Consider the following 12,432-nt stretch of genomic DNA (forward strand, 5'->3'; position numbering starts at 1 on the left):
CGGAGTACGTGCCGGGCGCGTGCGAACCGCCGCCTCCCCTTTCTCTTTACTGGAGGGACGGCTCTTCACAGGGGCGTCAATCATTGCTCGAGGGGCGAGGCATTCTCCAGAAAAGGCGGAACGGTTATAGGAGAAGCAATGGGGAACTTCGACCCCGCCCAATAGGAGAGCGGTATTTTCTTCACCTAAACCCCAGGGTGTCTCCTGGGATCGTATATCAGAGCAGCGGAAGAGCTAAGCCAATGAGAATCCGTGTTTCTTGGTCACGTGAATTAGAACATTTAATCGCTGGTCCACCTTGAGAGGGGAGTAGTAGCCAATCAGAGGAGAAACGATGATTCGGGACAAACTGGGAGCCACCTGCGCAAGCAGCCAATGAGGAGGCGTAGAGAGAGTCACGGGACGAGGGAGCTGTTTGAGTCTGGGCAAACCGCAAAAGACGAGCACGATTCGCGTCCAATGGAAAGAAGCTGATGACACACGGGCACATCCGCCCCGACCAATCAGAAACCCAGCATCCAGTATCGCCACCAGTTTCTGGTCACGTGACAGGAACCTCGGCGCTTTCTCGCAGCCGATAGGATAGGGGCGTCGGTCATCGTGTAACGAGAGTAGTGAGGGGCGGGGACGTACGCTACGGAAGCCGAAAGCGACGCGGGGAGGTTACGGGTGTAGCAGCCGCAGCAGCGATGGCTGCGGATGGTGAACGCTCTCCGCTGCTCCCCGCCGAGCCTGGGGATGGGGGCGGCCTCGGCTCTGGAGGCTTGGTGGGGCCGGCGGGTCTGGGGTCAGGGCCCGCCTCGATTCCGTCGGGAAAACCGAACCCGCCACAGGGTGAGCCGCCTTTCCTCATTCATATGCATAGGAGGCCGCTGAGAAAGGAGAGGCGGTGGGCGGGGTCGAGGAGGGGGCGGTAGAGGGAAGCTTCCAAGAGGGGAGAGGTCGTCAAGTCGGGGGCGTGGCTTGTGCATGGGGGCGTGGCCCTTTGGGTAGAACTGGAACGGGTATCCAATAATAATGGCAGCACTTTCATCATCTCAAGTCATCTTGGTAGGGGGATCCCCACATTAGTGGGGAGGGGGTGAGCTGTTCCTTGAGGGCTCCCCCGAGGCAATAATTCATTGCTCGAGATTACTAGTCTGGTTCCAGCAAAATGTTTTTCTCAAAGGGAGGCTAATGAGACTTGCTAAGGGCCTCTTGGCCCCAAGATGTGGTTCAAGAAATCAATTCCACACACAGACTAAAACTGCTTTTATTAAGATTGGCTATAGTAATAAGTCTTAACAAAAAGTCTGATTGTGGTTTACCTCCTCCCCCTCTTATACTAATGTGAATTAGGGAGGTGTCTGTCTGAGATGTTTTCTCATTCCTCCTTCATAGTTTGGACCACAGCAGTATTTCCCTCCTGGTTGCTTTGGTAATGGATCTCCCCTCTTTCCATCAAGGCCATTCTCTACTTTACTCTCTGCAAGGCCTTGCAGGTTGAAGATGAACAAATTTAGAGGCAGCAATAAAAGGGGGTGCTGGTGGAGAAATTTGAGTAGAATGAAATGCAAGCTAGAGGAAAGGAAGAAGGACCAGCGGGTAGCATGTAAACTTAACAGCAGTACCGTAGAATATTGGTTGAGTGCTCCCTTTTGACCATGGTTCTTTCTCTCCTCTCTTCCAAGGATTTTCTTCTTTCAGCAGTCTCAATGATGGGGGCCAAGCAGCCATCCTGCCTACAGAAGATCCCCCACCGTATTCCCCGATGGCATCTCCGGAGAGCGGGAGTGCCCCCATGATCACTTGCCGAGTCTGCCAGAGCCCCATCAATGTGGAGGGAAAGATGCACCAGCATGTGGTGAAATGTAGTGTTTGCAATGAGGCCACGGTGAGCCCTGTTAGACTGACAGGTGGGACGCGGGTGGCGCAGTGGAAAGATGTAACAGCAGAAGGCAGCTGGGCGGATTATAAAAGAAGATGAGCTGACCCGTGAACTGGATAGACAGTCGGAGGCAAGCGGTGCTTCTCAGAGTCACTAGCCCTGCTTGGCTGTCCGCAGTTCATTTCCTCAATAGCAAAACTATGGCCTCCTGCCAGTTGCTGTGATTATACAGTGAAGCTACTCAAAGAGAAAGAGTGGCTTGTATTCCTATAGTTCTCTCTAGATATTAAAAATATGTAGGTTTTTTTTTTAAATATAGCAAGTGAGGATATTTTTCTTTAAAAAAAAAACCTTAGATAGTAAAAGAGCAAAGCAGAATTGCAAATCTGCTGACATGGAATAGTTTGCTGACGGAGTACTTCCTTCAGCTTTCAGAACCAGTCTTTGGGCCCTTCAGAGCTGTGGCCAGTCGGCATAGTCAATACTGATCTGTGGTCTGAGTCTACACAATGCAGTTCCTTAAAAGGATCTCTCCTCTCCTCTCCTCTCCTCTCCTCTCCTCTCCTCTCCTCTCCTCTCCTCTTCCTCCTGAAAGGATTCTATTGGTGTTTACCTTGAGCTGGGCTTATTTATTGTGGTGTACTAGGTAGTGTTGGACTGGATAGCGTTGTGGTGAAGGTATTGCTCATTTGTACTCACTTTGAACTACACCCACATTAAAGTGTTTATGATGCCTTTCTTTACATTGGAAGCTAGCTTGGAAGGTTGTTGGTTTTTTTAGCCCTAAAGTTTGGCCTGTGCATTATTTCAGTAAATAATGTGTAGGTTCTTGTTTATTTGGCTGAGAAAAACAACTGAGCCATTTTTCTTTGCCTTTATTCTTCCCCCTGGAATTATTAAAAGTTGGAGTCATCCAGTGAAATGGATTGGTGGGAAATTTGAAATGGATGTAAGGGAATACATTTTTGCACACTGCACGATTAATTTATGCCCTGGGATGGGGTGTGTTTGTTACTCATTTAAATAGTTAAAAACAAATAGACCAATCATGGAGGAGGAATTTGCCCATGAGATGAGGTTGAGAGGAAAGGTTTGTTTGTTTGTTTATCTATCTATCAATTTAGCCACCGCCCATCTCCCCCAAAAGAGGGACTCTGGGTGGTTTACAATAAAATTTGAGGAAGAAGTGCTGGGTAGAGCCAGCAGTAGGGAGCTGATGGTATCATTACAGGCTGAAAGCTGAAGGCATCTGGTTGTCAACTTCCTGGACTACTGGATTGTACAAACTTTGGGGATTTTTTTTTTACCTGTAGGAGTAAAGAGGGATCCTGGACTCCTTCAACGATCCGTGAAGTTGTTAAGGCGTCCGGGATTTTTAACCCCTTAAAGGAATGTCAAGGGCCTTAATGCATTTCTGCCTTTGGTCTTGCTTGCTCTTCAGTTGTGTTCCCCACACTTTCCAGAGATAGGCTGACTTGTTCCTGTCAGGTAGCACTGAAGTATTCAGAGAGGACTCTTCTGCACGGTGAAGTTGCTGTATTTTCTCCTTCCCTCTTCTCTCACCATATTCCTTATAGGTCCCAACTTGGGGAGTTACTAAACTACCCTGCCTTACAGGTTGTTATCAGAATACACAGACAATGAACAATGAACTCTTTTTAAGCACGGAGTTCTCTGTGGTTTTGTTTCTGTGAACAATTTCTCGGTCTTCTGTCAAGGTACATCTAAAAACAAGGATTGCCAATCTGCAGTGGCTTCAGTTCCTACAGCTGCAGCTAGCACAAAACTGAAATGCTACATGATTGCTTGGGCCTCCTCCAGAATTTGAAATCAGACCTAAGAGTCTGAGTTGTTTTCCAGAATATTTTCCTGAATTTCACTCTGACGTTGTCCCCTTCATCTCCTGGATAAGCTTGTTTGAAAGCCTTTTTATCTCAGCTTCTCAGAGTAAAGCATCATGGACAGAAGCTGAAAAAAAATGAATTTCTGTGGGACTTCAAGATAGGACATTAAACTTGCTAGGAGTTCAGTGAGCAGTTGTCAGTTGTGCTTTATCTCTGCCCAGCCCCACCCCTAGTTACCTTTGGCATAAGAAACTGCCTATTAGGATTGCAGGGAAAATCAAACACATTTGAGGAGTCCTGCCCTTTCCACCTTCTTATCTCTCTCCACTTCTCCTGCTTTAATGTAATGTAGATGGGAAGCCCTCTGCCTGAAAAAAAAGCATTCCTTTTCCTTGGAGATAAAATAGGTCTCCTTGGAAATGCCACGTTTTTGTATCACTGGTTCCTGAAATGTACCACTTCATCCCAGGTTTAGCTTATCTGGCCCAGCATTCCCTATTCAGACTAGCAGTAGCTCAGTTTCTTGAGTGTGCTTGTTTTTTTAACACTTGCTGCCTAACTTTTCTTGCTAGGAAAAGTAGGGATAAGACAAAACCTCCCATATGGGGAAACATACATTTGTTGCTGATCTGTGAATGTTCTCCAAAGGTTGCATTTACACCGAGTTCAAGACTTTTACCCTAGCCACGCACAGCCCCCAAATCTGTTTTTAAATTGTGTGACTGAATTTTGGTGGCAAACCACTGAGTAGTCATTTCGTTTTTCAGGGAAAAAATATCACGTATTTGTGTTCAGGCTATTTCTCCAGCTCAACTAAAAATTTAAACCCATCTACTTCACTGTAATCTTGGCCACTGCACCTGATGGCTGCCTGTTTTGTTTTTGTTTTAAATACATACTAATTCATTAATATTCATAATATTAATCTGAACATTTCCAGATACACCATGATGAAGCAACCAAAAGAGTGCCTCCAATAATCTTGGTCTAGTACCTGGAAGACGGATTAGATAGTTTGCTCTGTTATGGGCTTCTCCCTTCCTCTTAAAGGAGGAAACATGTTGGGCCTGTTTGACTTTCAAGAACATTCTTTTGTCCTTCTGTAGCCAATCAAAAATGCCCCGCCTGGTAAGAAGTACGTGAGATGCCCTTGCAACTGTCTTTTGATCTGCAAAGTGACATCACAGCGCATTGCCTGTCCACGGATATATTGGTAAGAGAAAGGGGTGGGGAAGGGAATTATGTAGTTATGTTCTTAGGGATGTTTTAATAATTGGTTCAGAAATAGCTTTTTGAACACTCTCTACATACAACATTTTAAGGGGAAAGCAGAAGCAAAACGAGGAGGAAAAATAAAATCACAGAGTAAATAGACAGATATTTATTTGTATTTATTTATTAAACATATTTGTATGCTGCCATAGTCACAGATTACTCTTGGCAGCTCACATAAATATACATTTTAAAAAAATTATTAAAAAATTTAAGAAAGAAAATAAAAACTAACAAACTAATATAGAGTGAGAAAAAGAAAAAAACGAAGTCAAAGAGCTAAAAGTGCAAGCAAAGAAAAAAGATACAAAGAGGTAGCTTCTGATTTTGTTTACAGCAGTTATAAGTACACTTAAGAATTTATCTCATGCTCTGTGGTTACAAAATAACTCTTTTTTCTATAGTCTATTTTTTTCTAACCAAAACCATAAATCAAAAGTTCATTTTTTTCTGTTTCACACAAAAAGTCCATAAGGGGTTTCCAGTCAGCAGTAAACTTAGATACTGTATTTTCTCTGATCAAAGAAGTCAATTTGGCCATCTCAGCAAATTCCATCATCTTCATCAACTATCCCTCCATTGTGGGTAGTATCAAATCTTTCTATCTTTGTGCATATAATAATTTTGCTGCAGTTATCAGGTATAAACACAAAGTTCCATGATTTTTTTCCCAACTGTTTGTCCATCAGTCCCAATAGAAAGCCTTCAGGTGGCTCAAATAAATATACATAAGGTTAGATCAATTAAGTATAGTTTCTCGGAATAATGAATTTACTTATACACATTTAAATACTTTATGCCGTTTTAAAACTACAAGTCATTATTAAAATCAAGTTAATGTACAAGTATCAACAACTGTCGTCATGGTATGGGATATAGGCTAAAATGAAAAATTAGTCTTACCTAGTCAGTAAGAAATCTATCCTTATTTAACAAATCATCCATGACTTAAATGTTAAAACTTATAAAACTCTAATTTCAGATGTTGAACAAGCCCAAGGGTAGAATTATAGTCCAAAAATGGTTTTCATGTTAAAATGTGTGCCAGATTTATTTTTCAAATACAAGGTAATTTTATGCATTGAGGCATACTGCCATAATTTTGCCATTCTTCTGCTGAAGGAATATACATACTTTCCAACACCTAATGCAGAGCATCCTAGCAGCTGTGACTACATAGAAAGCTAGTTTAGTATACTTTGTAGAAATAACAGGTTTAAGAATATTTAATAGAAAGTTGGCAGGTTGGAAAAAGAATCCCACTTTTAGAAATGGTTTCATGCAGTTATAAATACAGTAGTTCTCAAAAACTGCTGAGCTTAACCATCTGTCCCACCAAATATGGAAGAGTGATGTGACCTGGGCTTATTAATGAGTGCAAAACTTTGATGTGTTTGGAGAAAGCAGGAAGGGGGGGGGGGTGTCTAGGTCTTTCGAGTCCTGAAACTTTTGTGTGTGTGGGTGGGAGGAATAGAGTATTGGGAGTGTGATCCAGCAACTTGGGTGGGCCTCTGCTTTCTGAATAAAGGGCTAGAAAGTGAAAATGTGGATTGAAGTAATTAGGCTAAAAAATGTCACATTTTTAGAGGAAAAACGTGCACACAGTGAAGAGAGAGGAGGAGGAAAGGGGGAATTCTGTCTCTGTCTTCACTGTCTGAACCTGTTTTTTTTTCCCTTGAAGAGGGTGTTTGTGTTTAGATACTAAAAACAATGGCAGCTCTGATGGAGAAACCAGAAAGATTAGTTGATAAAACCCAGGCGTCATATGTTGAAGGGTTTTGTTTGAATGAGAGAGATTAACTGTTTGGACCTGGGTTAAAAAAGAGGGGGGGGGCACAATTTTAAATAAAAAATCAACTTTATTCCTCCACGTTGGCAACGGTGAGGAGTTACATTGGCTTGAGAGTGGGAGTTGTACGGTGGGGCCAGGTGGACTGACGAGAATAATCTAAACCTCTTTTCTCCCTTTGTTTTCTACCCAGTAAAAGGGTCATTAACTTAGGCCCTGTTCACCCTGGCCCTCCGAGTCCTGAGCCTCAGCCTGTGGGTGTGCGTGTCAATTGCGGCCACTGCGAAAATAATTTCCTGGTAAGGGCGCCATAGAGGAAGGGATCGGAGAGTCTGGAGCTCATTTGTTCCGGCCTCAGCTTTGGGTGGCATTTGGAGAACTGCGACTGGAACCCCCTCTGCCTAATATGCCCATTTTTCCAAAGTCATTTTCAGCACTTTAGCAGAGCAACGAGATGAACCAGGTGAATGTAACATACAAGCAGGATGAAAATTACAAACTTACACATTCTGGTTTGAACCCGAATGAGGCAGTCTGGTTGTGAGCTGCATTCAGAACAGGTTGGCATTGCCCCTGCTGCTTCAAGCTCTTGGGGTGCCAGGCTGACCGAAAAGCGCCATTTAACTGGCTGACTGCTTGTCTTTTTTGAAACGGGCGCAAGCTGTGTCCTCAGCGGTCAATATCCCCATGTGGGTGAACTCCAGTGACAAATCTGTGCTTCGATTTGGAGGAGCAGCGGAGCGCAGCCTCCCTGAAAAATAAGCATATTCGTGGCAGCAAAGCATGGCTCAGGTCAGACTGACCAGCGTGCCTGCTGCCTCTTCTTTCCTAAGGCCTTCTCTCTTTCTCTCTTGTCTCTCCAGTGGACGGAATTCACAGACCGCACTTTAGCCCGATGCCCCCACTGCCGCAAAGTGTGAGTTAATCCGGGGAAGGGATTGGACCTGGAGTAGGAGTGGCTCTCGCGGAACATTCTCAAACTTGGCCTTGGACGTACCTGATATTGGGAACTGGGATGGGGGAGGGAACTTGCTGCTTTGGGATGCAGCCTAAAAGTAGAGCCAGGCTGCTGAGTTCACCCCTCGCTGGAGCAGAGCTCTGCTGCCGCCCTTGCTAGGCATTGCCTCTTCCTCGGTCAGAGCTCCGAACTCTGGGAGACTGACTCTCGGGAGGCTTGACGTGCTGCTCCCTTGTCGTTCTTGTACCACCAGCTCCTCCATTGGGCGCCGCTATCCGCGAAAGAGGTGCTTCTGCTGTTTTCTGCTGGGAATGCTTATGGCCGTAACAGCAACGGGTTTGGCGGTGAGTCTGAGCGAGGGGCGCCTAGCCAGGGGGCTGCACACGTGGGACCTCAAAAGGCTTTAAGGCTGGTCAGGTCTGGCCGATCCATGGAAATCGCTGGGCTTTGCGTTAGAATGAGAAGGCTGCAAAAGTGGAAGGCCAACTCTGCTGCTGCTGCTGCTGCTAAGAGCAGCCTACAGGGATGTGTCCAAGAGTCAAGTTTGACTTGAGGCCAGCTTTTCCCTTAGGCGCCAGAGGGGCAACCAAATGGGGCACATGCAGCCTGAAATCAAAGCTCTTCCCAGCTCGTAGCTTCAATGCTAGGTATCTAGGCGCTCGTAAGCAGCACTGCTCCTCCCCTTTAGGCTCATGCCTGAGTTAGTCCCTGGTTTTCAATTGCAGTGGGGCTGTGTGTTTTGCAGGGGTCCGGGGGGGGGACCATTTCTTAGCTGAGTGTCATGTTTGGCATTTGAGCAATGTACTATGAGCTGCACTCTGAAAATGCCGGGGGGTGGGGGGAGAAGCAGGTAGGGTCAGGACAACACCAGAATGCTCTTTTACGTTTTAATGTGATTGGTGCAACTGAAGAGAAGACCACCAGGACATTCCCCTGCAGTGGCTAGAGTTGGAACGACACCCAGAAGTGGAAATTGTTGCCAAGGAAACTGCAGGGACTTGTCCATGAAGTCCCCAGGAGTCAGACTGGACTCAAGGGAGGCTTTCATCTTTTTAGTATAAATATCCCCAAATATCCACTGGTTTTACTTTCTGTAAATTAAATTTCTTGCTGTAAAGGAACAATTTCTGCATGAAGAGGCTGCCAGGGCAATGTCCAAGGTTTGGGGGGCTCATATATAGTCTTAGGCCTAAGATTGCACACCCCTGCTCTCATTTTTCACTATTTTGGAGTACAAAAGCTGAACCTCCAGGCTGATTTACCCACTGAAGCTACGGGCACAAGTAACAGGAAGCATCATTTTCACTTGAATGCCAGGCTTCCAAACATATTAGGATCTCTGCTCCTCTCTTGACGTGGCAGAAATGTCTGCAGGAAATTTCCTGATCAGAACTTTTTTTCCCCCCCCGAGAGCAAGCTTCCTGCAATCCTCATACAACTTTTAAATTCTGAAGGAATCTCTCCTCCCCGCCCCCACTTTGCTGAAGGAACCCTTAAGTACCAGTTCATTACGCAAGCATTTATCTAAAATAATAAAGCAATTTTGATATTAAAAAGGGGGAACTGGACACTAAGGTCCTGGATAGCACCGGTGGAGCAACTGTCCTAGAGCTCTTTTGAAAGCCAGCAGAGAAGTAGTGAAGCTTGAAAGGAGCTGCCTGTCTCCGTATTCAGAATGCCATTCCGGGAGGTTGGGGCTTTGGGCTGTCCCCCTCCCCATAGGTCCATTCTGATAAAAGCGGGGGAGTTATGCATCTAAGGGAGAGAGGGGCAGAGAGAGTTCCCCACTGTGTCTCCACAATCTTCAGCGCTCGGAGCCAAAAAGAGCACTGGAGATGATACGTGGGCCAGGCCGGAACAAAAGGTCGCTGACCCCAAAGGTCTATTGACCCCCCCCTCCTTTTCTCTTTCACAGTAAAGCTGTTAAGCTGTTTTATTGGCCGCGAACATGAGGCTGATTTTTGACTCTTGTTTGGTTCTCTAGTTTGGTACCTGGACACAAGCCCAGCAGTACAAGGGGGTCTATGCCGCCTGGGCTGTGGTTATATTCCTGGCTTTGGTTTTCCTTGGCCGAGCCATGTACTGGGCTTGCATGAGGGTCAGCCATCCCATCCAGCACTTCTCCTGAGCATCTCCAAGCTCCTCTTGGCTTCCCACTGCTGCTCCACCACGCCATCTCCAGAGACCCAGCCTCGTCTTCTCCCCTCCACTTCCATTTGGAGTTGGGACTGCCGTGCCACCTTCTTGCTGTGCCGGCTCCCAATGTCGTCATCTGAGTAACTGTGGGACAACCCTGATATCTCTGAGTCTTCTTCCATCTCTGTTGCTCTGAGCCAGGATTGGTGGCAAAAGGAAGTACAGTTGACTCCAAAGGAGCCGAAGCCCAGCTCTCTAGGGTTCCACCAACGGTGACCAAGTTCCTGTTGATCCTGCAAGAAACAAAACACTAGTTGTTCCAAAGAGAAACTTGAGTGCAGCTGGATGGTTTGGGATCCGAGCAGCGGTGGCTCTTTTGGTGACTAACACACGGCTGGGCTGATGAGATGCTTGGTTGGAAGTGGCCCCGTCCAAATAGCGAAACCTCTTGCGATACACTACAGGCCTTCAACGGGGGCACTCCAGAAGATGCTGTTCTAGAGTCTGTTGTTGGCTCCCCATTGGGGGCTGCTTAAATGTTGAGGGGAAGGCAAAGGAGCTTTGAGGCATCGCTGCTGTTGATTTGTCCTATTTTGTCATCCTGTGTTCTGTGATGTGGGGTAGCTACAGCTGCAAGCGTTGAGGCCGTTTCCACAATCCTTAAATGTGAACGGGGCCCTGGAGATTGGAGAGAATGCCATTCCATAAAGGTTAGTACCATGCACTGGGACTGGAGGCTCTGGATTCTGTCTTAGGTGTTCATTTAATGAATTTCAGCCCCTGCCTCCCCCTTCCTGTGATCTCCCACAGTGCTGAGATCCAGAGGTCTTGCATTGAGGCAGTTCAGGTTCACTGAGAACTTGACTGTGGGACTCATTTCTGCTTTTATTTTCCTTTTTTTTCCCCTTCGCACATTCCTTGACAGAGCCATTTCCCTGTTTGTTCTCCCAAGAATCCAAACTCCCATTTTCAGGGGGTGGACTGAGAGCAGCCTTAGGGACCACCGGTTTTATCCACCACGCCATTCTGTATGCCTCTCTTAAAGAGCCCTTTCAGCCATGACTGTGATGTTGAGGGTTTTTCTTTTTTGCTTTTCCTTGAAAAGTTGAAGGGAAGGGAACTGCTGGCCAGCAGCACCTGCAGTAGATCGATACGGCTGGGGGCTTTATTGCAACCTTGAATTCTCTCTCAGGTGCAAGTTCTCCCTCGCAAGAATGATCTCCGTCCAGAACCCAGGAAGTTCGGGTTTCATCCCCTCTTTTGCCTTACTGTTTGATGGCAGAGGTGGAAGGGCTCTTGGGGGAGGGAATAGTGTGTGCACTCTGCTGCCCAGAGGAAGGGGCGCCCTCAATCACGCAGCAAGTGGGTATTCCACCTAGGGAAATGTTTCAGTCCTGGTGCAAGCCTGACTTTTCTGAGTGGGAGTCCTCTACCCTGTCCTCTCTCTCTGCCGCAGATTCTAATCCTTCCATCTCCATGGCACTGAGCTTATAGCCCCGAGCCTGTTGCAGTTTGTATATAAGGAGTAAAATGTACATAGAACTATTTAAGATACTTTCCTCCATGTCGGCTGCCTGCCTGCCCGCCTGCCTGCCTGCCCACGCGCTTGCACCTTGTGTCTTTCCTCCTCTTCAGCCATGGTTGAACATGTCTGTTGTCCTCTTCCTTCTCTTCCACAGCCGCAGGAGGAATGAACAAGTAATTGGATGGTTGTAAATAAATAAAAGTAGCTATTCCATACCTGAGCGTTTTGGATGGGAGGCTTTTGTCTCGTGGTTTTGCAGAATGGCGTGAGCCACGTGAAGGGAAATGGCGAGGTTATTTCCTTCAGTTAGAAAACAGCAAAAGGGGTTCCTGGGTTTCTTTTTGTGACTTAATCCCATGTCCTGTTCCCCCAGATGGTCTCAGCAAGGCTCACTGAAATGAGTAAGTTGTAGCCCTGATACCTTCTCCTCGATCCTCCAGATCTTCCACTAGTCCTTGTCTCACCTTGGATGTGCGCGTGAGTGCGATTACCATGCAAAGGTTAAGTCCGTCCTGGCTGCAGACACACCAAGAGGTCAGAAAGACTGGACACAAGCCCTGGACAGCCGTCATTTCAGCTGTGCTGCGATGGGCTTGTTTTGCACCTGCATCGTGTGTTGAGTGGCTTCTTGCTGAAGTCCGAGGGAACCATAACTGGTCTTTCTAGACAGCTCCTTCCATTCCTCCCATATGGGCTTGGGCTACAAGGGACCCTTCCCAGGTTGAAATGTAAACATCTCTCTTGCCTCCCCTGCCAATGTGGTCTCCCAGGATTTGCCTGTGGTGCTGCTTGGGTGTTTTTTGTTTTGTTTTGTTTACCTGTCCAAGCACTACTGTTGTTAAGACCTGCCATCCTCCAGAGCTCCAACATTAGGGGGTAATAAGATGATGAGTGGAAAAGGACGGTGAGCCCACCAACCCAAAGGCAAATCAGCTTAACTTGGGAACAAGGCAACATTTAGCACAGGCTGAGGGTGCAGTTCTGGGACACTTCTGGGACATGTTTTAGAGGTGGCCCCAATTGTCCTGTTCATTCATACTT

General features: G+C 46.6%; 1 protein-coding gene across 1 annotated transcript; it reads left to right on the forward strand.

Moving 5' to 3' along the window:
• Positions 1-651: 651 nt before the first annotated feature.
• On the forward strand, positions 652-11,611 carry PIP4P1 (phosphatidylinositol-4,5-bisphosphate 4-phosphatase 1). The gene is made up of 7 exons (XM_063301460.1): positions 652-834; positions 1,671-1,873; positions 4,818-4,924; positions 6,966-7,071; positions 7,636-7,688; positions 7,984-8,074; positions 9,715-11,611. The coding sequence occupies exons 1-7, from the start codon at positions 690-692 to the stop codon at positions 9,856-9,858; spliced, it is 849 nt and encodes a 282-aa protein (XP_063157530.1). The 5' UTR covers positions 652-689; the 3' UTR covers positions 9,859-11,611.
• The last annotated feature ends 821 nt before the right edge of the window (positions 11,612-12,432 follow it).

Source organism: Candoia aspera, chromosome 4 (assembly GCF_035149785.1).
Source record: "Candoia aspera isolate rCanAsp1 chromosome 4, rCanAsp1.hap2, whole genome shotgun sequence".
NCBI lineage: Eukaryota > Metazoa > Chordata > Lepidosauria > Squamata > Boidae > Candoia > Candoia aspera.

What these genes read in the sequence shown, in the direction of transcription:
- PIP4P1 (XM_063301460.1), top strand. Translation starts at nt 690, where the DNA reads ATGGCTGCGGATGGTGAACGCTCTCCGCTGCTCCCCGCCGAGCCTGGG. An exon ending in GCCTGTCCACGGATATATTG is followed by an intron (nt 4,925 to 6,965) that starts GTAAGAGAAAGG and finishes TTTTCTACCCAG; the next exon opens with TAAAAGGGTCATTAACTTAG. An exon ending in TAACAGCAACGGGTTTGGCG is followed by an intron (nt 8,075 to 9,714) that starts GTGAGTCTGAGC and finishes TTGGTTCTCTAG; the next exon opens with TTTGGTACCTGGACACAAGC.